This window comes from Ambystoma mexicanum, chromosome 8 (genome assembly GCF_040938575.1).
Source record: "Ambystoma mexicanum isolate Mex_15411 chromosome 8, UKY_AmexF1_1, whole genome shotgun sequence".
NCBI classification, from domain to species: domain Eukaryota; kingdom Metazoa; phylum Chordata; class Amphibia; order Caudata; family Ambystomatidae; genus Ambystoma; species Ambystoma mexicanum.
Window position 1 is genome coordinate 122,220,815 of NC_090929.1, and position 26,584 is coordinate 122,247,398.

The 26,584-nt window shown below is 45.0% G+C and overlaps 1 protein-coding gene across 1 annotated transcript in view; it reads left to right on the forward strand.

The window, feature by feature from the left end:
- The first annotated feature begins 1,120 nt into the window (after nt 1-1,120).
- Nucleotides 1,121-26,584, forward strand: part of PSMB7 (proteasome 20S subunit beta 7) — a 322,016-nt gene continuing 296,552 nt past the window's right edge. The window contains exon 1 of the mRNA XM_069609451.1: nt 1,121-1,262. Coding sequence (XP_069465552.1) covers nt 1,198-1,262 — 65 coding nt within the window. The 5' untranslated portion in view covers nt 1,121-1,197. The remainder of the gene's footprint in view (nt 1,263-26,584) is intronic.

Below are 26,584 nucleotides of genomic sequence, written 5' to 3' on the forward strand. Positions count from 1 at the left end.
AATCTCCCTCTCAGGGGCTCACAAATGTTGCCATGTCTGTAATTAAGCCATTAACCTACAGAAATGCTTAGGAAGAATACTGGCAGGCCACAGTTTGCTGTTACTGCTTCATAGATCTAGCTTAATATGCCCGGCTAATCACTCTACTTTCCAGCTGTTGCAAACTAATGGCCATTATGCCAGTGTCTAGCAAATGCCGATCCGTAGGTCTCAACCTCTCGAGTCAGAAAGGCGGGTGAAAACACACAATTCCATACATGCCAACCCTCCCGATTTAGGCGGGAGACTCCCGACTTTTAAGTAAAAAATGCATCTATTTTTCACGTTCTCCCGCCTGTAATCAATCTAGCCCAAATGTATTCCTATGGGAAAAAGTACATCTCCCGAATTCCCTGACAAAATCTCCCTACCAGGTGCGTCGGAATGTTGGCATGTAAGCAATTCCATTATAGGCAGGTGAGAGTCCATTGAAGAGAATGGACAGATAAAGAGTTTGGCGGGTGTGTGAATACTTTCTCTGGCGGGTGACACCCGCCAAACGCGGGTGAGTTGAGAGGTATACCTATCACATGCCTACACAAAAGCCGAAACGGTTGGCTTTGCCAATGCTTGTTGTGCTAACATATTTTTATGAAGTCTTTTGAGTGCCTGTTAGATCTGCTTAATTGGAACAGCCCTCTTTCAAGATGGCGAACTCGTTTACATTTTGCCGAGAATGTACAAACCACCGAACAGCACAATGAAGCATTGCGAAAAAAGAGAGCACTGCTGAGGAAAACATGAGTCAGTTTCCATTTTACAATACAAAATCTACTATATACAAAAAATATAATCAGTGCTGGCCTCGGTGCATTTGAAATAGTTTGACAATCTGTATACTTATCATGTTATGTGTCTACTCTCTATAAATATAAACTTAACATGAAATTCTCACAATAGGTTACGTTCTGTGTTGCCTTTTTGTTTTGTTGCATACGTGTATTCAAGGGTTTGAGATTCCAGGCAGTTTTGCAAGTCTGTCGTAGTAGACTGAATGGCAGGATGAACATTTCTACACACCATAGCAAGATGGCCGCCTGCTATCCTCCCGCCTCCCTCGTTGATGACGGGCCGTCTGCGAAGTCCGTCCTTTGTGTCAGTGCGCCTCCTGCCTGATGCTGCTGCCGGTCACGGAAGTCGCTTTCTCATCGTGCAAACATGGCGGCTGTGTCTGTGTGTATGCCCCCTTCAGTAGGCGGCTTCAACTTCGATAACTGCAAGAGGTGAGCGCCCGGGAGTGGCGGGTGACTGCGCAGCGGGAGGGAGGACCGCAGGGGTCAGACCTCTGCACAGATTCGGACCATTTGTGGTGGGGGGCAGGCAGCTGGGGCCAGGAGTTTCATATCCAGGCCGAAGCTTTATCTCGTTGCATAGGAGGGGTGGTCGACTGATTTCTCCTGTCTGTATAACCAACGCTCCAACTTCCAGATAGTATTAGTTTGGGGGCGGGGGGAAATCAACGCCCCGAGCTGGAATAATAGCTGTGTTCTCGAGTCACTGTAGGTTTTGTAAGGGCAGTTTGGTGATAGTTTGGGTCGTGAGTGGGTTATTACAAAGAGGTGTTTTTGAAAGGTTCTTGTGACACGCAGCGTAAATCTGGTCATGATGACTAAGCAGCAGAGGGGGTTGGAAATGATGGCGAACTGCGACTGACCAACTTTGCTGAATCATAGATACGTCTCAGCTCTAATGGGGGGTTAATCTCATTATTGGCAGAAATAGACACTTTTCCAGTGTGGCTGATGAGTTCCTGTTCTCTCTGAGACAGTTCTAGAACGTGCCCCAGTAGTTTTCATATGGGTGCAAAGCATGCCTGCCTACGTTTGAACATCAAAAACCTTTGAGATGTATGCCCCTCCTACAGCCACACAAGACTCCGCCCATTTGCACACAGCTTCGCCCACCTGTCAAAAAGGTAAATGATACGTCTGTACCCCAGAAACCCAGGATTAAGTAACAATTTCAGAAAAAAGAACTCGGTAATACCACTTGTAATCCACTGTCATGAATGTCATGACTGGAATACAAGCAGTATTCACCGGCGGTTGCATTGGGCGTCAAAAACAACGCAAACTGGGGAAAGGGAATGATTCATTCAATGCTATAGTAAGCAATAATGCTGATAATATTGCTTTCAATCCAATGACACGGATTGAAAGCAGTTTTTGTGTGGTTCGCTTTGGGAAAGAAACTAAACAAAATAAATGCAGACATAACATGAACAAATCCACTTCCTTCAATTTGTGGATCCTCGCTCACACAGGCTCAGGCAGTGGCACAGCACATGGATGGCAGCAGGAGTGCTCGGTGGGCTGGCGGCAGCTCCCTGTTATTCTGCTGCTTTGCTGACAGTCTGGAACTCGGGATTGATCAGGCATGTCTGCGTTGCTCTTACACTTCGTCCGAGTCTGCTGGCGCTGCACAGTCCTGCAAGGAAGAAAAAAAATGTGAGTAAAAGCTGGCCACCAGCTATGTCCTCATAGTGTGCAGGCACAAACATTTTGTGCTGTTTCTGGGTCCCGCCAACACCTCCACCCGATTGGCTGCCAAAACTGCTGCCGGTAGCCAATCAGGTGGAGGATCTGACGGGACCCAGAAGGAACACCCAAAACCCAGAGAAATGGTTAAACACCCAGAGTCTCCGGGGAAAATCCGGAGGTTAGGCAGGTATGGTGCAAACACTGAATCTCCCTCAAAACACTAGTACTCGGGCACAAATGTCTTGACAACTGGGCCCCAAAATACCTGGCAAACCGTTTCATACCCCACACATACAGCCGCCCACAAAGAGCTGCACAAGTTCACTGTCTCTCTCTACCTAAATTCAAGCTTCAGAAAGCTGGTGGGACCAGTTTTCTAGTTCTGCCACTAAATTGTGGAAGTCGCTTCCCAAGCCACCCAGAGCGGAATCTTCGTTCCATTCTTTCAAAAGTAAAGCCAAACTGTGGCTTACAGCTGAGGACATTCAAAGATCCCATTGGCCTCCAAGCCACTCTGCTGCTTCGAGGCCTTTCACCGCCTTGTCAATTCACCTTGTAACTTATGGTGTAATCATTTTGTAAATTCTTGTAAGTATCTGGAAAGTATTCGCTGCTAGTACATGCTTGTAACTAATGTGTATATACTCTGTATGTACTTTTTGTACATTTTATGCTGTTCATTTCCATGTCACTGTAACCCAAGAAATGCGTCCAGATGCCGTTGGGCCAGGCGCGCTATGTAAATAAATAAAATACAAATACTACATACCCACGCATGTTGTATACCTCCAAACTTGGTGAGTGATGTGGCTTGGTGGTGCCACTCAATTCAATGGAGATACTGCGATGAGTTGGAAGGTATGAGACTGAATAAAGCCACCCTCTGTGGAACTCCCCAGATTCCTTTTTCAGCATTATTTTATTTAGTGATCTAGTTTCCCAGTCATCGCGGCCACCAACTGGAACTCGCTACCCCCCCTGACCCCCCCTGTTTGTGTAGCATCAGGTGCTAATCGCCCAGTTATCATGTATGTTTTGCTGTATTCCTTAAGGCACATGCTCCCTGTAACCTATACAATGCCTACTGTTAACACAACTAAGACATCTTCTTGAAACAGCGCCTCGATGCCTCCATGCTGTAGCCGCTTTACAAATACAAAAATAAATCTAAAATATAAATCTGTCATTATGATTGCAGTGCCTTGGTCTGTGCCTCATCTTTAGTTGTCCTGAAGGTGCAGAGTTGCCTCTCAATATTTTCTCTCTCCGCCTCGATCTCCTGGCAGCGGAAGGGTGTTGATGGTGTCCCAAGTCTGCTGTAGCAGAAAAGTTAATCAGTATTTGTGTATTCTTGTGGCTTCACTGTTATTGACCAGTGACTTAGACAGTAAGAGCATACTAATAAACGGAGGCACTAACCGTAATATGTTGCGGCTGTGGATTGTTGTTAAAAGGACATTCGTACTGCTCACTATCCCCACTGGAGTGGTCTCTTGGTGCTCTGGCAGATCTGAACAGAAAATGGGGGTAGGGTAAGTTAGTAGGAACGAGCTAGGAAAGTGCAAGAGAGATGTGCTGTTGGCCGCTTCAGTTCCAGTTCGGTGAACATTGTTCGCTGAGTTCAGGTGTGCGTTTCGTTGGTAGCCATTGTTTTCTTTGCAGGGCTATGTGTGATTTGTTTTGTTGCTGTAGTGAAGTGTGTGCGGTTTGGTGTGCTTTAAGGTCTAGTTGTTGGGTTTGAGAGGTGTAGTTTTTTATTTTTTATTTAGTGGGGATGGTTAGTGCCATGGCTATCCAGATATGACGCATGCACAGTTCTTTTCCGATCTGGTTCCTGCTAATCTCCTATCTAGATGTGGCGCATGAATATCTCTGCATTTCTGTCTAGATGTGACGCAAGCTAATTTTCACAGTTCTGTCTGGATGTGATGCAGGTTAATGCTCACAACTCTTTCTTGAGTGGCTAGAGTACAGATCTCATCTAGATGTGAGATATCGCCACCAATTCTCCTAGATGTGAGAGATGGCTAGGTAACACAGTTTACAACTCAGGGGATATATATGGGGTAACAATTGCTAAATTGAGATTGGTACATGCAGGCTACAAGCTAATGGTTGTGCTGGACGACCCTTAGTGACAACAATCTTGTTTTGGGCATGGTGCTTCTCCCTGGTGCAAGTGCCCCAACATTGCCTTTGTATTAGTTGCGTCCCGTTGACATGATTGTGGCTCCATTGTGCTAGGTCTCTGTTGGGCAGTATGGCTTGAACCTCTGTGCATGGATTTGTGACTATGCAGGAAAGAGGGAGGGGTGTTAAGCACTCCCTATTTTTGTACCTTTCCACGCGTCTACTGCTAACACATCTTTTTAGACACTGATTGTAGAGGATGACTAGCATTCGGCTTCTACTACTTTTAGAACCTACTTCAGTACCATGGTCAATCTATATTACGCATGTTTTCATCTATGACAAGTTTGTCAAGACCCTGGCAAGCTCTTGAATCCAAAGTGTAGAAACACACTACCTTCACAAAGATGTGCTATTTATGGACTGACCCTGTACGTACAAAACATCTTAGTCTTCAAGTTTCATTAGGCAAGATCTGTCCAAGTTCATCAGGCTTATGAGGATCTATAGAAGGAACTGCTGGTGTGGGGAAGCAAGTTGTGGTCGAAGTGTACGAAAAAAAGTAGTGGAACTATGTTGCCTGCTGGCCTGCACCCATTCCCCACAAACCCCATCACCACGTCCCCTCCCACACACAATACACACACCAAAACACTTTCACCTGCTGTTTACGGGAACGTTCAATGCAGTGCATTGAAAGTGCAAGTTTCAACTTTTTCTACACTTTTATTTTAAAACAAAACCATTCCGGAACGGTTTCTTATTAAGATAAAAGTATAGGAGGTGTAAAAGGCAATTTAAAAAAGTACTCACTTCGACCACTGGTGTTTTCTTCATTTCAGTGATGGATCTATCAAAATGGAGACACCCACCCAGGTGCCTCATCAGTGCCCAAACCTTGTCCTAGAGCTAATTAACACTGGGCTTCTGTAAACGATAACCTATGAACAATTTAACAATGGGTGGGTGTAGTTCAACCCTACAGCAGCCATGGGCTAAGTGGTACATGTGTGATTCTGCCACGTGACTGCTCAAGGGATCCCCCTCCCTGTGATAACCATGAGCAAACATTTGCATCAGTGACTACCTGCTTCACCTGTCGGGACATATACTGCTGAACTATGACACAGGGAATTCGCTTTATTTTCATTTCACTTACAGTTGAGTCGAGATTAAAGGTTGCCAGATGGGCGTTCTTTCCTATGGCGAGGTATCCCTGAAAAACCAGCAGGTGGACCTAAATATTGACCCCTTTGTTCAGCACATTGCTCTGTGACATAGTCCCATCCTGTTTCATCTCAGCAAAATAGTTGATAAGGAGTTGTGAAAGCTAGAATAAGTAAGCCATCCTTGAACACTGATGGTTCTATGTTCTGGTTGTCCCCCATTGTTGTTCCAAATATACCAGAACAGCCAGACAAAGTCAGCATTTGGTTTGGTAGGTTTGTATAGCGCCTACCATAATTTTTGACTGCAAGTACTATGAATGGTGAATTTGGTGTAAGTCGGTGGACCTTAGTCTGATATACTGCATGATAAACTAGATTCTCCGATCAGGTGAATTATGAGGTCAGGACGAATGGAATAATGAAGCAGTTTAATTTAAGTGGGCCTGTGTATTTACTGAGTCTAGTTTATTCGCTGTAACCCATTCCTAAGCAAAATAATAGTCTTGAATATCTTAAACGTTGTAGTTGAGCTTTGGGCGGTAGCTCGCAACAGGTTACTTTAGGTTAGCATGGGTCTGTATTAAATGGTGTTCCCCAAATGAAATGAGACCGCAATCTGATTTTACTGCGTCTGGTGGCATTGTGTGGATGGCATGCTAGGAAAGGCTTGTTGTTAATTTGTAAGTATGCTACTCCTGAATCACGACATTAACTGTGTGAAGAGCACCTCACTCCTTACATCAATTACTTCGTGGAAGATTTGCAAGACACCAAGCTCTACTTGAAGTTGCATATCAGTTCTGGCCATCATCTGGTGCTGTTGTCCCTGGGGTCCAGGTACATGCGTTTTCTCCACCTACTTGACCCCACATTGCTGCAAACGGCTGACCTTTGTGATTTTGTTGGTGCTGACGTCTTCTTCAAATGCTGCTAGTTGAGTTGCTACAGGTGATCATTGTCTGTGACCTCTTCATTTAGCAGTCATCGGCCACAGAATGTCATCTGCTCCTTGAGGGTCTTCTGGGCGCATAACCTCATCATAAGTCGCAAGAAATGAGAATTTAATAGGCAACCCTCAGTTTTCAGCAAGGCACTTCTGCAGACCAAAAAAGGTGTAGGATATCAATGCCTCGTTTCAACGCCCCAATAAAGGGGAAACCTTAATGGGTTCGGTGCACTATAGTGGGAGGCTCATCCTCCAACCTGGTGACTGTAATGGAGCCATTGCACTCACAAAGGAGGATATGCCATGGGTGTGGTCTGATACGACCAAGATGGCTTGTCATGACGTCAAATGTGTCTTTGCTGTCGATTGACCATGTATACCTCAATCCATTGTCCTGATTAGCACTGCTTCCAGTTCCTGCGGGTGGGTAGTGCTTCTCCAGGAGGATCCTCAAGTCGCTGTACCTCGGGTGATCAGTTCCAAATCGGCTGTGGTTTGCTTTGCGCCGGATGTCAGAATTCCACTGGTCCTATAATGGTCGTCTATTTCAAACAGGAGTTCCAGATATTCCTCCAATCAGCTGGGCATTGTAAACCAGCGCATAACTCTGTTGGCCTCAAGCTGATGGGCACGTGAACTCTTGACAGCACATCCAGAAAATCCCATGAGCAAAAGGAAGATGTACATGGAACCCTGTACCCTTTTCATTAAAAAAACCACAAAACACCCTCAATCCTCCCCAGGATTTTTTATATATATCTGTATCTCCAGTCAAAACATGTGAGAAACTACATCATGTTGCCTATAATTGTTCATGCGACAACTGTAGTCCCAGTAGTCTGTCCTGGTGGGTCCTTCTAAGAAGGCAAGATGCTTATTGATGTGAGAGCTTCATGTGGCCACAGCTTCGTAAAGAAAATAAGTGGTTTATTACCAGATATGTGACCAATGTATACTTTTGGTGTCTGTACGTGCATGCTTATAGAGGAGTAAAATACCAACACTGGTGGTAACGTGGCCACTAGGCCCAGTGACTGTTTGGCTGCTTTGGTGGGGATGTGGCCAAGCTCCTACCTTGGGCAATATCACAGCAGTGACTACTTTGGTGTTTCTCGATGGGTCGCCCATTGACCTGTTATGAGGGAAATGTTTGGCCATGCCTAATGGCTAATTTGGCTGCCTTGATGGGACACGAGGGAATGTCCAATGGAAGAAATGGAAACATCCAAAATGGCCGATTTAAAAAAAATAAATAAATCACTTAATGCGTGACTTGGCTGAATTTCGACCGAACGGCCGAAAAGTTCAACCAGGTCACACATTCTGTACTGGGGCTGCAGGGATGTCCCTTGCTCACTGTATTGTGAGAGTGGGTGTCCCCCCGCAGCCATCCCGAGAAAATCAATGAAGGAAAGGACCATGAGGCGCCTGTTCCCGATCACAGAAGTGGAAGGGAACAGGCATTGCAGGGACACTGCGACGGCCGCAAGGGATGCAGGGGTGTGGGGGTGGGGGCCCAGTTGGAAATGTTTAGTAAAAATAATCTTCAGTCTTTTCTCCCTTGAACATTTGGATCTCTGGCTTTCAACCCCGATCCGGAAGAATTATCAGGCGACGACACTGATGACATTGCATAGGATTTCATTGCAAACTACCTCTGTGGGTTTATGCAGGCCATACACGTTAAAAAAATCCTTTTAGACCTGTAGGTCGAGTTACTTTGCGTACATAATAAACCTGGGACATGCGCTTGCCCCATCTTGACGGGTGACAAAATATTTAAGTGCTTTCTGTAAAATGGTGCATATGCAAACTTCATGTTTGGAGCAATGCTTCCACGCAAAGGCCAGCCATGCCAATTTAAACTTTCATTTGCCAAGTACAGTAAATGTCATGTTCAAACATCTCCATTCTCCAACAACTTTGAGTACCATGCAAATAGCTTGTGCCCTTCATAAAATCTCACCGTCATTGTGAGTGGGCTAGTAGATTTTGTGAGCCCTGTCATGGCCTGCCGATGGGGTGTTTGGAATCGCTTAGATGAAATATTCCAAAAATATTGTTTGGCACGTGCTCCTCCAAACTGGAAAGTTGGGAGAAGATGTGTTGAACAGTTTAAAAAGTAACAAAGCAAAAAAAAGCTGTTCTTAATAGAGGGATTAAAATTGTTATGGTTGCACACCATGAAAAGAACCCCCTAAAACTTTGCCAGTGGTTTCTAGGGGTGTCACGGTATTGGTTTTATGGCGGTATAACCTTCTTGGCAAATGACAGTATATCATGGTTATCACAGTATAGCAGGTGGAGTGAACTAATCTTAAAAAATATTTTCTTAAAGGTCATAAATTGACACCATTTTGAAACTTGCCTCTGCGCATTTTTAGCTGATCCTCCAGGAATCTAAGGCGTCTGCAGATTTGGTCTTTCATGGCGCTCGCTCGTTGATCGCCTTGAATGAAAGAGTGACTACTGGAAGTGTTTAAATGCACATTATGAGCAATGAGCTTGCTGCTCGGTCACAGGTCATCACTTTGAAAATCGGCCTCGACCTGCATTATTTTGGAACCACATGGCATGGGATCTCCTCGCTGAGATCAGTCATAAAAGTTTGTTTTGATAACGCTTTATCCCATTAAACGGAGAAAAGGCACTCGTGTAAGGTCTGAAAGCCCATGTCACGAAAGGTTGCATATTGATCAAATCACTACAACTTGTTTACCACCTACCCTTGAATTCTGGGATGTGGAGTTCCCCGTCTTTCAAATGGGTGCCAAAACTACAAATCGGCTGATCTTTAACCCGACTCTACTGATCAGAGGGAGAGCGGTCACCGCATCAAAGCTGCATTTACTAATGTGGCCTCACTTTCCCTATGCTCTTGTCTGCCAAACAAGGCCCCCTTGGCAGACGCCACATCCCACAGTGCAAGATCCAGACTGCGCAGCACTTGCTTACTACAGCCTTTCCAAATCCGATTGAAAAGCTCACTTAATAGCTGCAGGCCCTAAAACGGTATACTGGTATAAACAATGCGACGGTTATTCTAGTTCAAATAAGCTGTTCACAGTATCTATAATGGTATACCGTTATACCATTACACCCCTAACGGTTTCTAAAGGAAGCCTAGCTTGCCTGCTGTGCTGCACTGCTCATGGTGCACCCATGACCTCACACATGACTCATTTAAAGGCTGTTTAGTGTGATTTATGTTGTTGGGCATTGTTTTCTGGCAATAGTATTTTGTCTATCATTAAATGTGCAAAAACTTGTAGCGTTTGGAGTGCATGTAAGCATAAAAGGACACTTGTTTGTGCTGAAGTGAAATGAAAATGGCAATGCGTTATGTGGAGAAGGAGCATACACGTGCAGCATACACAGTGTTTAAGGCTTCTAATCGGGCGTCACACACCAGCCCTGGACTCTTGCCACTGGCCTAGGTTGCAGCGCACAATTAAAACACTCTTTATTTTACTAATGATTCATATTGAGAGATGGCACCCAACCCGTCTCACACCCCCTTTTTACAAATACCCTGGGTCACAATGGACCATGAACCAGGCCGGTGGGTGGTAATACAATATTTATTTATTTTAAATTCAAATAGACTCTCACACTTAATATTGGGCAGCAATCACCAATGGGGTGATAATTACAAGGTAAATTGATTTAGTTTGACCTTCTAATATAACATACACAAAACACAAATGAGTGCGCGCAATATTACTTTTTGGGTGGACAGCACCCCCAGGTAAGATTTCCCCCTGGTATACTCACTCATAACCCCTATTAACCGAATTTCGTGTGTGTAGCAAGGAGTCGGGTATCCTAGGCAACAAACAGAATTAAAATCCGACCTTCCCCCACGAAATGAGACTCAAAATAGGATTAAAAACCCTTTGCAATTGAACAAAATAGCACTCGGAATTAGTAAAGATTTGTTTTTTACGTGTGCGGTTGAATGAATGAGGCAAAGATGAGTTACAGCAGTATCAGGGATTTAAGAACACTGGAAAACTACAAGCAATGTCCTAACAGGCATACAATTCAGAAAATCAACTTGAAAGTGAAAAACACAGTGCAGCCAAATCACATGCGTAGAAATTGCATTTTCTTACTTTCACATGTTTAAACGTCAAAACGGTTTCAAAAAAGGGTTTATAGACAAAATCGGAATGCGGTTTTTATGCTAAGAAACAGATGCACATCACAGGAATAATAAGAAAGTGAAAAGGTAACCCTAAATTAATGACGGGATGAGATTCTCAATGTGAAAGGAATCGGTTTGGATAGGAAAGGACAAGTTTCACTTAAACTAGATTTTAGTGGCTACAAAAGAGAAACGCCACCCGTGAATAGAAAGGTTAAGCTGCAGTTTTAACCCCTTCACGCTGTGTGCCTCTTTTAGGGAGAATTAATTTATTTAAGCTAAATTGTACTAAGGACTTACACAAGGACCAAATTAAGTCAAAGAATGGCGCTAACCCTTGGAGATCATGGACAGGATGCACAAAGGATTCTGACCGTTTTAAGGATTTCTGCTAAGGCAGTTAAGGGATTTCTATGGGACTGGACCTAATACAAGGTAACGGAGCAAAGGATGCAGTTTGTGGTGGTTGGGGAAGGGGAAATACTCGCAACAAGCATTCGAATGGGTTATTTTGGAAAGCGGACCAAGTTTCTGGAAAGTGAGGCAATATCTGGTCACTGGTCACAGCAACGTTCTCTCCTAGAAGAAAACAGCTGGGCAAAAGTCTGGTCGCGGCACCTCAGCTGGATAAAGCGGGTAGCAGCGCAAGCAGGTAGTACTGGATAACACCAATGAGGATTCAGCCACCTTTGACCCTCCAAGTTATTGGGATTTTTAGTGGGGTTTTTCTAGACCAGAAAGTCACACCTATTTGTCCCAGAAATCCATTGTCCAAGGCTGGAGCAGTGCCGCTTCGTCTGACGAAGGTGCAAGATGCTTCCTCATGGTCCATTCATAATTTTCAAGGGGCTGGCTGTTTGGGGGGGTAGTAAATTCTGTTCCCAGGAAAGGCAGAGGCCCTCTGAAGCCAGGACCTGTCTAACCTGTTTCTGGCTTTCTGGCTGACCTCACATCAAATTTCTTTGTTTTTCCTGAACCAGAAAGCAAGTCTGTAGGAATTATCCTTTATGTTTTCAAACAAGCCCCCATCACATTCTATGCAAAGACAGGGCCTTAATTCAACCTTTCACTTTTGAAACCAACATTGTCTTGTATGTCAAAAGCACAATTTTACACATGGTTAATTTTCCTTAAATGTCACTTTACAAACGCAGCTTTTCCTGGTATCTTTATTCTGAGCATTTCCATGGCCGTAGTCAATTTCTTCTAAACAGGAGTCTGTTCAATGCAAGGGTCCAATGAAACTTACATGAGCAAAGAGAGCGAGAGAGAGAGCTTCTTATGAAGGGTTTATCTGTGTCCTTTTGTTGCAAAAAGGAAAGTGTTTTGCTTAGGGCATGGGTGAAGTTATTTATTTCACAGATCTTGCCTGACACTGTCATTCAATGAGAAATGCCCCCTTTTTGCTGGAGCACAACCTGAATATGGAGGGACCTAGCGGGGTCTCGCTGGATCAGAACTGTGTACTGTTGAACAGATGAAAAAGAGCATTAGGGCGCAGTCATTTTTAAATGCAGAACACTTTCTTTTTCTAGGGGAAATTCTGAGCTGGCAGCTAGCAGCGCTGCTTTTCAATTCTTTTCTTTGGTGCACTGGCAGCCATTCTCGGGATGTTCCATCTCGCCCCATATGTGCTTGGCAAAGACAGTGCAGCCATCATTTTTGTTGCTGCAAAACACTGTTTTGATGCGAGGCAATGGTGCTCAACTGAGCCAGCACAGCCATTCCTCTGGTGCTGCTGAATTGCAGCTTGCTGATGGAGAGGAATTCTGCTGGGTTGGTCAATGTACCCCACAACAGATATCAAGAATACCCCTCCCGCTCTGCAAATACCATTGCATGAGTCTTGATGAGTAAATGCAGCTTTTTGGTGTTCTGCATCCTGGGGCTTTCCAAATGTTTTGGACTACAATTCCCTCGATTTCTCACCCTTCACAATGCTGGACAAGATGTATGATATTTTTAGACTAAACATCTGAAGTGCCAACAGTTGCAGACCACTGCCTTAGGGAATATACCCATATGGGACACATGAATTGATTTGAATAGCCAAGATGAATGAACTTTGGATAAAGGAGCTATAATGAAAATGTCACAAAGTGCAACATTTGATATCCTTACAAACAAAATTAAAATTGTAAATGTGTGAAGCAGCACATGCATCACGGTTCCTAAGCACAGGTTTCAATACACCTATCGGTAGATCTATTATTTGTTTAATGCATCTTTTTGTTGCAGAGTGCATATGCACTGGTGATGTCACGGATTACCTAATTTGTAATGTAATCAGTGATTTCTTTTTATTATGAGCAGTGCAGCACATTGACAGGTGTTTTTGTGAAGAACCGTAATTTGTGGATTTTGTTTGTCCCTTTTTAATAAAGGTGGTGTCTGTGATAATTTGTATATTTTGTTAAAGCATTTTTTATGGTGTCAAAATGTAAGTCCAATTCCCAATGAGTGTTTTAGAAGTGAATAAACATTTTTTTTAACTGGAAAACAGAAATGTTTTTGTACTAATTATTTCCTTTAGTCATGCACATTAAAAGATACATGTTTACTTCTTCCGATACAGCAGTATTAATAGTAGTTTCCTGTGGTACTACATGCACTACTGGTCCAAACATTCGTGGAGCTGTGCGGGTACAAGCAGGGGCACACAGTACTGTGTGGCTAATTCCACTTTTTCAGAGGGTGTATTTGGATTACCTATTTTTATTTTTTCGCAGCATTTGCCTATTTTTAGGGAGTTTAAGTGGCCGATAGACCAATTATCTGGAGGGCTGACTATAACATCTCTTTTTAAGAAAGTTTGTTCACCGAGATATTACATATATATCAATCAATATATATATGCCCAGATTAAAACGGTTGCTCAGCCACAATTTTGTCAAGTCCAAAGGCCACTTTACCACTCCATCACTAAAAGTGCCCACTGACTCGGTCAAGCCACTAGGACAAGGTTGGCACAGTGCCACTTAAGAAATGTAATCGAGCCACAGGTATCATAGTAGGCCATGCATCCTAGAAACTGGGCACTAGCCAGGGTAAAGATGCCCCTTTTTCTTCAGCTGTGTAAAATAACTGTGCAGTATACATTAGACCTTGCCTTTCACAATTGCTTCTACCCACAGTCCACTTTCTTTATGCATCTCCATCGACCACACTCTGCCTTCATCTACCTTTCTAAAGTTGACAGTGGGAACAGACCTAAAACTAAGCACAGTGCCAATGCACACCCGTTAAATATCAACCAAGCAAAGACCTCGCTAATCTACCCATTCTACCCACTGATGCTGTTCTTCAGGCACTCCCAGTTCCCACTGACCACAATGAAATGTTTATTGTACGTGCTTTTCCTCAAGCCCAATGACACTACCAAAGTGCTCCCACTTTATACTGGCTGGCCAGAGCCCTGACCCAATTTGCAGTTTTAATCGCCTCTGCTCGCTAACTAAAATATGCCATGAAAGCTGGCGACTAGCCACAGTAATGGTCATTGCATCTCCTTTTTGTGAAACCCAATGGCCACTTTAACCTGACCACCGCCACTTTCATCACATCTTCCATAATAATCACTTCCTCCATAAAAGTCACTAGGCCTGACTGAAGGCATCTCCCAATTCCACTTTAGATTGGTGGTAAAGCCTTTTGCAGAAGGCCATCTGTCATAGCACTAAGCACTTCCCAGATGTCTGTCCAATGGCCATATTTAATATGCATCTGCCTCGCCTACATCAGCTTCCAACACAACTCAGTTCCTACATTGCCTCCATTCCTAGTCATGTGCCACGGCCTATGTCTTTGACCAGTGAGACTTTGCCTTGGCCTTCAGCCAGGCCCCACAAATCCATCCAGCGGGGCCATTGGTCTTTGCCAGTGGCTCCTTAGCTCGGGGCATGTCTTTGGCCATGCCTGAGGCCCCATTAAGCCGGGCCTGTCCTGTGGCCGCATTATGCCTTTTGTGGGTCTGTGGCCATGGCCAGAGGCTGCTTTGCATGGGACAAACCATTGGAATTAACCACCGGGCCTGGTGGCACCGCATACTTCGCAACAAATTAGTCTGTGAGCCACTCGCCAAGGCCTGGAGCAACATAGAGCTGGCTATGACCATGGCCCATTCCGAGGCCCCAATGAAGTGGCCACTGGGAGTGTTGCTGGTCTGTGGGCCACTGACAATGTCCTGTGGCAATGTCACGTGGCCAGTTTGCCTAGGGCTGCCATGCCTAGTGACCCCCCCCAGCTCAACCAAAATGAAAGCCAAATGGTCCCTGCACACCTGTTACAGGTCCATGGCCCTTGGCAACGTTTCCCCGGACATGGCCTATGATGTGTGTTTGATCCCTGAGGGAATTTCTTGTTTTTGTTTGCTTTAAGGCAGATATTGCACCCCTACTCTGATTACCATCTCCTAGCCGGGGATCAGTCCGGGATTTTCTGACTTTGGCGAAGTTCCCAAATAACAGTGGCAGCTGTTTTTGCATATCCTTTACCAATTGAGTTTTGTATCCTACTAATTAGCCTGATGGAAAGTCAGTGAAAATGGACTGGCAAACAAAGATATTGCTTTTTTTCCACCTATGTTTTGGCAATTATTAAGCAAATCGCTTGATGGATTAATACAAGATTTGCAAAAGCGCGCTTTGGTTACCAAACCTATGCTTTCTGGAAGTATTTGGCGCAACTCCATCCACCAATTCGGTCTGTAGGCACGACATAACTTATCCTATAATGGAAGTCGGCAGCATTTTCAAGCATTTTTGGGCCCCTTCCTTTTTTACGAAACCACACAACTTTCAAAAAATTCAGTCTGGTCATTAATTTGAGGGAAAGTTTGTTAGGATTTGTTGAACGGTGCTGAAGTGATAATCCACCCAAAATTGCGGTTTTCCTAAGTCGGAGCCACTCCACCATATGCAGGGTCACGAACATGGTGCACGGACTCGCTATGCGGGTAAGTGGCCACTGCTACTATGGGTGGTTTAGGAGGGCCGGGGGCATAACCAAAGGGCTTTCCCAAGCAAAGTAACCATAACTTGCAGCCCCAGCATGCGCTTCTGTGACCCCCTTCAATTAAGACATCTTTGAAATTCAGGGGAAATGTCTTTTTGAAGTGGTGTTTTGGTGAAGCACACATTTAAAAAAATCTAGGCAAATTTACATCTTTTGTTACAGATGTTCTGTTTGAGGTGCGAAATCTCAAAAATAGAAATTCAACTGTTGTGGTAAACTGCTCAATCGAGACTTCCACCCCTTCATTCCACTACTCCTATTGTCACACACAAGATCACAAGTGACATAATTGGCATTGCAGGCAACATTTCAGATGACCTCACCAATCTGTAGACATCCTGGTAAATAAAGTGCTTACTAGGATTGTATTTCGGGGATTGCAGCCAGCACGTGCATGGTGACCGGTAGGCCTCTCATGATTTGAGCCTTGTTTCACAATGTTTTTAGAGAAACGGTCTACTGGAGTTCTTCTAAGAATATAGCAACATAAAAAAATAGGCCATGGTTCTGGAACCTTTTGGACACAAAGAACATCAACCCTATCTCGCATGGCCAATGGTAATGGGTCATGGGGATCGTAGTCCAAAACATGTGGAGAGCTGCAGGTTTCACACACCTGCCATTGGCTTTAGCCTGGAGAATAGAGTATACCCCATATGGATATGATATAATAGTTTATTTATATAGCACCTATACACAATGTGTTTCAAAGCGCTTCAAGGGAGTGAACAAGAGAAAATACAATGACTTTCTTACAGGCCATGAACAGTAGGTTACTCGTACTCGGCCTGACGACATTTCAGATGGTGCAAGAGCTATGATATAGATAAGGAAGGGAGGGGGAGAGTGGGAAGGAAATGGAAACGGACAGGCGACTACCGTACTAGGCCTGACAACGTTTCTGGTAGAGCCGGAGAAAACAAAAGGTGAGGGAGAGGGGTGCAGAAAGGGAGGGGGGGGGAACAAAACAAGCGACTATCGAACTTAGCCTGATGACATTTCAGATAGTGCTGCGGGGGGTGGAGGAGACGGACGAGGTTGCTATCATACTAGTTCCAAGGACAGTTCTGATAGAGTAAGGTGCGGAGATGGGAAAAGGGAGAGGAGGAGAGAACAGAGTAAGCAGTCAAAAAGAGTGGAGTAGCAATAGGAGAGAGCCAATACAATTGCAAGAGTCACTAGTAAGACATAATGTTGCAAGCCTGGATACAAGATGAAGATGGGAACAGCATGATTCAGGGCCACCATGAGAAAGGGTGACGCACCGTGAAACAATGAAGTCCATAAAAGTCAAGTCTGCATTGGCCACAAGACAGTGATGGTGAAACCAGAATGTATCGGGACAGACTCCTGCAGAAGAAGGCTGCAGGGAGGGGAGGGGGTGCACTTGCTCCCCAGGCAAAGAGGCTGGAGGGCTCCTTTAGTAGGGAAAAAGAGCAGCAACCTGGAAGGCACCGGGGGGTGGGGGGGAACCTCTGGAGTGGAATTATACATTCAGGCCTATCAGAATTCTGGTTAATGTTACATTTGGAGTCCGGAGCTAAATGTACTTTAAGCACATGTAGATATCGTGTGCACTTCGAGCATTGGTGCATCGCAATCTGATGCAAACTGGAACACTTCACTGATTATATTAGTCCCCCAAAGCCCATATAGCTCTTATGGGTGACTTCAACCTCCCCTAGATCTCTTCCTCCCACCACCTTGAACTCCAGTCCTTTACCCCCACCTCACAATCTACCCACCTACTCTTGACCTTGATGTGTTTTCCTTCTCACACCCCCATCTAATCTCAATATGTACCCCTCCTTTTCTGACCCTTCCATTCCCACTTCAGTATTGCTGTCTTCCCCCTCACTTCCCCAAACGTACATTTAAACCAGACTCATTGGTCCCCTACCTAGCCAAGTGAGGTCCTCCCTTCCCTCACTTTCTCCTACCCTGGCTGACCTCTTTCCTCTCTGATCGATCCTCCCAGGTCCAACTGGGGTCTTTCCTATCATCTATCCTCCTCTCCACCTGTGGGGTTCCCCAGGGGTCTAACCTCTCACCCTGGCTTTTCAACCAATACCTGGCAACTCTCGCTCACTGCATTGCCATTTACTGCTCAAATTTCCAGTGCTACGCTGATGACACTCAACTCATTTTCCGGCTGCCCTCGGCCACCTCCTCTCCCATCTCTGACTGCCTAACTGCCGTTCAAAATTGGTGTGCCGCCAATGATCTTTGTCTGAATGCCAGCAAGACGGAGATCCTCCTCATCAGCACACCATCTCCATCCTTTTCTCTCACTCTCTGGCCGGCCTCCCTGGGCCCTCCTCCTACCCCTACCTGCAAGGCTAAGAACCTTGGCGTCATCTTTGACTCCACACTTTCCTTCTTGGCCCATATCTATGATGTCTCTAAAAAGTCAAATTTCTGACTGCACCTCCTCAGAGGTATTCTGCCTTTCCTCTCCTTCCCCCAGAAGCTCATGGTATCTCAAGCTCTGGTTCTCTCTAGCTTGGACTATTGTAACAGCCTCTTTCTAAATCTACCTGCCTCTACTCTCTGCCCTCTACAACTTATCCAGAACAGGACTGCGAGACTTGTGCTTGGCCTCAAGCCCTGGGATCGTATCTCTCCAGCTTTGAAATCTCTCCATTGGCTCCCAGTGGATGCAAGGATTAAATTCAAAACCCTCTGCATTGTCCACAAGGCTTTCTGGGGCCTGGGTCCAAAATACCTTCAGCTATCACTCCGCAAATACCTCCCCTCTCGAGCTCTTCGCTCCTCTACCTCGAACTCCCTCAGGGTCAGTCGTTTTTCAAAGAAACGAGCTGGAGGTAGATCTCTATCTTCGGCTAGGGCCTCCCTCTGGAAGAGCCTCCCTGCCACTCTAAAACATGAGGAGAACCATCACCGGTTCCGGAAGCACCTCAAAACCTTCCTCTTTGCTTCTGCCTTCGCTCCCCTTCTCCCCTGCTGATCTGCTCTCTTGACACTGTGCACCTGGCCACCCTCTGTCCCCTGGGCCCAGGTACCTTCTCACCCTGCCACCTTCCTGCACTGCCTCCTGGCCACCCCTTGCACTGCAGACTGTATCTGTACCCATACAGCCCCCCCCATTTGTCTTCTTTTTCTGCACTTATTCGACTTACCCAGTCTGCTGCCTTAAACACAGCACTTGCCACTTGCTGGCTGCACTAACACAGTTTGCCTCAATTTTCTATTTATTTTATTTATCTGCGCTCCTCAGCTTCTGCACTTTTCACTCTCCCCCTTCTATGCACATTTTCCCTTTTCCCTTTCCCATGCACTTGCGCGTTCTCAATGTCACTGGGCCTAGTAAGATCGTTTTTATGTTGTGTTCTCCCTTGTTCCCCTCCCTTGCCTAGTCACGCTCTGAAACACTTGTGTACGAGCGTAATACAAATAAAATATCATATCATACCCAGGCCTAATCTATTGAATGGGCCTTCCTTCTCAGACCTTAACTGGACCTTTGTTCCCCTCTCCCTTGATCACTACTATCCTTATCCTACCTTCGCCTCCAGATTGCCTCCTCTAAACAGACATGAAATGCTATGTTTGTAAATGCTCTATGCTCTTCTTCTGGACCATGCGTTGTCCTCTCGTTCACCACATCTCTGGACACACTGAAAGCATCCTACCTCACTGATCCTATTACTAATTGATGTCTTCCCCACAGATTATATCTAAAACTTTACCTATTACGTTTCATCTACAATGTAGATGTTCACCTCACTCCCCAGCTTCTTTCACCCCCACCACTGATTATTTCTACCATCTACCACAAATACGTTCCAACCTCCTTGTGAACACTCCTCTTCCGGTCTGCCAACCCCTCATGTGCCACTGCTGACCCATTTACCCGTTGTGGTCCAGGAGCTTGCGCCACTCAACCTGCTTCTACACTGGTTCCTTTTTCAATATCTCTTTCCAGCCTGCTTCAAGGTAGCAACTATACTACCAATCCTAAAGAAGCCATCTGGTGACCCCAATAACCGTCCTACTGATCAACTTGTATTGCTTCTCCTTCACCGTCCTAAAATCCTTGACTCGTTTTTATAGAATCTCCTACCTGGACACAAATGACCTCTAGAACCCTTCACTCTGGATTTCACAGCCGTAATTCTTGGAGTCTGCGTTCACTCATGTCCGTAATTTTATTGACTTTGGCTTGCTACTTCAAACTCCTCTCTAAACTGATTTTGGTATCCAGGACGTTGCTCTCGACTGAGTTGCATCCTACATTACCCATTTCTTGGAACTAGTGTGCGCCTGATCCTCCCTCCAAGTTGGCATCATGCAAGTCTCCAACCTGTGCCACTTACCTTTCACCCCTTACACCTGCTCCCTTGGTCACTTGCTCTCCTTTGGATTCTCGTACAACCTCTTTGCGGATGACGCACATCTTTTCCTTTCCGACGTTTAATCCACACCCTTCAGCTTGCATTTTGCGTTCTGGCACGGGGTGGCAATGCCTAACGTTTCTTCTCAATTAAATGATATATCTTTCTGCCTTCAAGGCTGTCCTTCTTTCCCCACCAATATCATTTCCACCTGTCTTAAACCGTGGGTCCCATTCAGTGGGTGCTTTAATCTTCATGACGCCCTTCTTTCTTGACTGCTGCCAGGTCTAACCTGCTTCAGATCATACTAATTGCCCTCCTCTTACAAATCTATCATGCTTGCTTTGATACTGCTATACTGATGCCTTGACTAACTACTATGCCAGACTCCTCCTTGGCCTCTCCTCTGCTCCTTCCCCTTAATTATGAAAGTATTTTTCTCTTGCTGCGCCCTCTACAAACGTCCCAATCATTTATCTTCAGGACTTTACCTCCATTCAGGTTGACTTTCCATGAAAAAGGCTCCCTTTTTAAATTCTTATTAAACCATTTTCCAATCTCCTGTATGAGATTGAACCTTCCCTTCCCAGATAACACAATATCACTCTATTCACCTCTGCGTACTCACTCCAGTACTCTTCCTTAATCTCTGCTCCCCAGCTGCACTTCACTTCCGCTTCTTCTTTCTCCTTGCCCCGATTTGCAGGGACGTGTAACTTTAACTACCAGTACTTTAAATCTCCTCATCCATAACCCAGAAGGAGCACCCTCCCCCAGACTACCCTGAACATTACTTTTCCGTACATAGTATCCTGTTTGTACTCGGTCCCCTTGGACAACTGTCATATGAATGTCCTGTCCTCATTTTGTATTCCCCCATTGCTCACTGCCTATCCCATCAATGTATGCCGCTTGATTCTGGACTGCCCTGTTCGCTGCTGTATCTTCAATAAATGGAAGACCAACATCTCAGGTGGTGGAAATAGTTGAAATCTTTGCCGATGGATGCCCTCTGACCATATATTCTCGGAGAGGCCTGCCATTAATCTCTTCCTAAATTACTTCTCCCTCTCTGTTAGACAATTTCCGTAAAAGAAGACTCCTTGTGAGGATCATGCTACTAACTCTTCCTCACAGGGCAAGCCAGCCTCCTGTATAGCGTTCCTTACATCTCCCTATGGAAGCTGACTTGTTGAATGCACTATCTGTGCTTGTGGAGGAATCCTTATAACTCTCAAAGTAACTGCATTCAAAATGTCTTTTTGGCACTCGTCTTGCACAGTAATTTTATAGCAAGACCTAGTGCACTGATAACCACAGCTCGGTGCTCACCTACAGCTTGTCTGCGATGGGTTCTCCTAATCCCAACTGTAAACGTGCTTCCTTTTTTGCATATGTGTAGATCTGCCTCTGACCGCTGCATAATAAAAGTGGCCAACACTTGGCTGTCCCTTTGTCTCGGTGTGTGCAATCTTCATGCGTGCACAATCCTTAATCAGTCCATATTTGTTTCTGGACTACGCCTCGCCACTACTTAATACCCAGCAATCCTTGCCGCGTTCCATGGCTCAATTTGAGTCCTCTGTCCAGCCTTGAGCCCTGCTGCGCTTCATTACTCAACCTGATACCCTTTTATGTCTCAGAGAGCCTACCGACACTGTACCTCCCATGCCAATACAAGTTCGGAGTTATTGAAGCGATATGATCTCCCGCCTGTCTGAAATTCCGGATCTGTGTCCTTATCGTGCCTGGAAACGGAACAAAACTGACAATGTGAGAGATTCTGGTAAAAGTGGCAGTTGTATTGAAATGAAACGTGTTTTTGATTGTAGTTTAGGATAGGGTTCCTTTTTGGAGGTGAAGAACAGATATAAGGGTTCCCGAACATTTTTCCCTTTTTTGTGTATTGGAAAAGAATGGAAATTTGCGGAAACATTGAAATATATATTCAATACTTGTTTGCAAGCATACCTTACCAATATAGATTTCCTTTGCTTCTTAAGAGCACAATACATTTTACGTATACCTTAGTTTACTCACAAAATTGTAATGCCAGGTACATTCATTGAAAGGAGACCATGTGGAATTTAGTGGTTCACTTACATACTCTGTAGGCTACAGTTTTTACTGGAGAAGTTCTAAGCAAATTGCTTGTAAATTATGCAAATGAGTGACATTCATTCAGCAAGTCTTTCATTGATCAAAAGTCAAAAATAGATAAAGGAAGTCCACAAGCAAGGCGGTATGAATCCTTCTCGAAGATGACTATGCCACCTGGATGCAGACATTGTGTAATTGCAACAATATGGTACCCTACTCGGACAAAGACATTCTTTCTGTTCAGTAGTTATTAAGAAACATTGTTGTGTAGTCAAGGGTAAACGGTCCCAACGCCCTGGCCTCTATTTCACTTTTGTGAACAATTTATTTGGTTACAGGCCAGTTTGCCAGCTATTTTCAGGCTCTGATTTTTGCTCCTCAGATGGGCTCTTAAGGGAGACTGCGATTCTGCCTACACTTGGGTATTTGCATTACTTTCTTAGTGGTCTTTTTGAAGAGCGTAGCAGGCTGAAAGCAGGCTATTCCGGCAATCCTTTTAGTGCTATTATAGCTTCTCAGCCTTACAGTCTGTTTTGTATTGATAAAGAAAATACTGTGGAACTGTTGACCATTCCGTTGAATCTGCAATTGTAATTGCCTCATCTGAACTAATTTTGATTGGTTTGGAATGAAACACGATTCCCAGCCTGTAATGAGTGTGTTGTGATATACAATGTATCCTCCCCTATAGAGCCACCAATGAACATAATTTTATTTTCCTTTTTGTTTGAGGAATCATTTTTTAAAGTGGATTGAATAAAATGCACTATATCCGATTTCTGCTCTCCGCATGCTCCACTTTACATTTTATACTTGGTGTATGTTTTTTGCCCTGACCTATTCTGATGGGAACGTCTTCCTAGTAGCACTCTCGATTCTACCCAATTTTTATTATACTGTTGGAGGTGTCTGCGGGCTTGTAGCCTTGAACCCCTTTTGACCTTCTGCAGTGATTGTGTGCCTCTGAATAAAGATTTTCCATAATGTCTTACTAGAAAGTCTTGATTCTATTAAAGACACGGAGGCGAGCATTATGCTTCTCTTTCTTTTATTAAATTATTAAAGGAAGCTCAGCAGCAAGAAATATTTCTTCAGAATGCTGAAAAATATGTATGTAACAAGAAAAAACAAGTCAAACACTCTAAAATCTTGAGAGTTGAGAAACACAAGAAAACTCCATTTCCCAGGAGGACTGTGAAAAGTTCAACATGAGGTCACCAACATGTGACTCGAAACGTCCAATGACAAGGAAAGGTCCCTGCATAAACAGTCCTGAAAATGATGCCACTTCCTCTTTCGAAGCTGCGAATGTGTCCAAGATAGCTTTGAGCCAAGGTCATCATGTGGTGTAATACGGGTCTCTTGTATTAAGCCGATTTGTCTGTTGACCCTGTCAGGAATATAGAACAAAACATAGTTAGCTTGCGTATATTATAACCCTAGTTCCCGTAAAGGGGTGGGAGAGAAATACATTGTTACCCAGACAACAGTACTTTTAAAACAAAACCATTATTTGCAATATATTCATATACAACAATGTGTAAGCATATTTAAATTTCTCGCCGGGTGGGATAATGCTCGCCTCCGTGTCTTTAATAGAATCAAGACTTTCTAGTAAGACATTATGGAAAATCTTTATTCTATGTCAAGACCGGAGGCTCCCATTATGCTAGTTTAAAGCTTACCTACCACAATAGCCGCCGGCTGTTCTACTGGTTTCAGATAAAATTCCTTGAATACTGATTCACTTGCCCAGTCTGCCATCCTCATGATGTCATCCAGACGAATCCCTACTTGAAACGCTTTGGAGGCCATGGCTCCTCTGACAGAGTGCGCTCCAAAGTGTAAGGTATCAATCCCTGCTTGATTTAGGGTCCACCTCACCCAGCGCGCTAAAGTTGGGGAGGAAACTGCTTTATGTGGTTTACGTAAGGCTATCAACAGCTGCCCGTCTGGCGGGTTCCTAAGAGGTGCCGTAATCTCCTCGTAAGCCTTTAGACATCTGACTAAGCAGAGCTTTGTTTGATCCGTAAAGGCCGGATATGAGATCACTCTAGAATTGCACTTTGTCCTTCTATGTAGGTGGAATACAATGCCATCTGGAGAGAAGGTTCTGCCTGCTATGTCTAGGGCTTTAACATCGGAAACTCTCCTGCAGGAGACTAGACAGAGCAGGGTAACTAGTTTGCCGGACAGGGCGGTGCGAGATAGTTCCTTGTTATCTGGCCAGGAAAGAAACAGATTAAGTACTATGTTAACGTCCCAAAGCTTATTATAGCGAGACGGAGGAGGTATTGTAAGTCTGATGCCCTTGAGTAGTCTGCAAACTAAATGATGTTCCCCTGCCGGAACTCCTTCTATAGGGTCGTGGCCTGCTGAAATTGCAGAACGGTATGCGTTAACTGACCTATATGCTAAGCCTCTTTCCACTAAGGATGCGAGGAAATTGAGGATCTCCTCTACAGGTGCCGAAACTGGATGCAATCCTTTCTGTTGACACCAGTTTCTCCAGGCGTTCCAAGAGTTAGAATATCTTTTGAGAGTGGCAGGGGCCCAACTCTCTTCGATGAGGCTAACTGCCTTGAAGGACATGCCTGGAACTCTCCACCTTGCCCTGAAATCCTCCAGGCTGCTAAGGACAGAGAGCCGTGGAGGAGTAGGGGGTGGCGATTGCCCGCTGGATCTAGTAGAAGATCCGGAAATCGGGGTAGAAGGATTGGAAAATCCGAGGAAAGTTCCAGAAGAACTGGATACCAGGTCTGAGAGGTCCAGACCGGTGTTATCAGAACCAATTCTGATTGCTCCTGACGTGCCTTCGCCAGGGTCCTCGCAATCATGTTGAAGGGGGGAAAGGCATAGTGAACCCCTTCTGACCAAGGTTGGAGGAAAGCATCTGTCGCCATCGCTGCTGGATCGGGGTTCCAGCTGAAGAACACTGGAAGTTGAGCGTTCAGGCGCGAGGCAAACAGGTCCTTGGACATGGGACCCCAAACTCGTTGAATTCTGAGGAAGACTTCTCTGTCCAGTTTCCAATCGCTGTAATCGGTCGTGTTCCGGGAATACCAGTCTGCTACTACATTCGTGAGACCAGGTAGGTATTCCGCTGTGACAGAAATCTGGTGCTGCAGACAGAAATGCCAAAAATCTTTGGCTAATTCCGCTAGGGGTCGAGATCTGGTGCCTCCCAGATGATTGATATATCTCACCGCCGAGACGTTGTCCATTTTTAACAAGATACAACAACTCACTCTGTCTTTGGCGAATGAGCGTACTGCGAAGGAACCCGCTAGGAGTTCTAAGCAGTTTATGTGCATCTCGAGTTCCAAAGGAGACCAAGTTCCTCCTGTGGCTACTGAACCGCATCTCGCTCCCCAGCCGGAACGGCTGGCATCTGACTCTATCACGAGATCTGGTGCTGAACCGAAGATTGCTCGGCCGTTCCATGCTTCCATGTGGGTGAGCCACCAGTTGAGCTCTGTCCTTGCTTCCAGCGACAGAGTTAGCCGCTGCGAGTAAGAGAGACTGTGTCTTAGGTGTTGCCCTTTGAGTCTCTGTAACTCCCGGTAATGTAAAGGTCCGGGAAAGATCGCTTGAATAGAGGAGGAGAGAAACCCTATCACTCTCGCTAGGTCCCGAAGAGAGAACTCCTCCCTCTGAAGGAGTCTGCGGATCTCCCGTTTGGTAGAATGAATCTTGGCTATGGGGAGACGGAGCTGAGTTAACTCGGTGTCTACGATGAACCCTAGAAATTCTAAGTTTCTGGAAGGGAGAAGAATTGATTTTTCCCAATTTATGAGGAAACCGAGACTGTGGAGTAGGTCTATGGCTAGCTTGGTCTGATGCTCCGCTAGAGCTTGCGACTGAGCCAAGAAGATCATATCGTCTAAGTATATGATTAGGCGAACACCCTGTTCTCTGAGATGTGCTACTACCGGCCGGAGGAGTTTGGAGAAAACCCAAGGAGCGGAAGAGAGACCGAAAGGTAAGCTCGTGAACTCCCAGCTGTGAAGATTCCAAGAGAATCTGAGGTAACTCGTGTGATCTTGGTGTATGGGAACCGTTAGGTACGCGTCTTTCAGATCTAGGCGCGTTAGCCAGTGGTTGGGTCTCAGAAGATCTCTCAGCATGTGAATACCCTCCATTTTGAAATGTCGGTAGACAATAAAATCGTTGAGGGCCTTCAGATTTATTACTGGACGCACTTT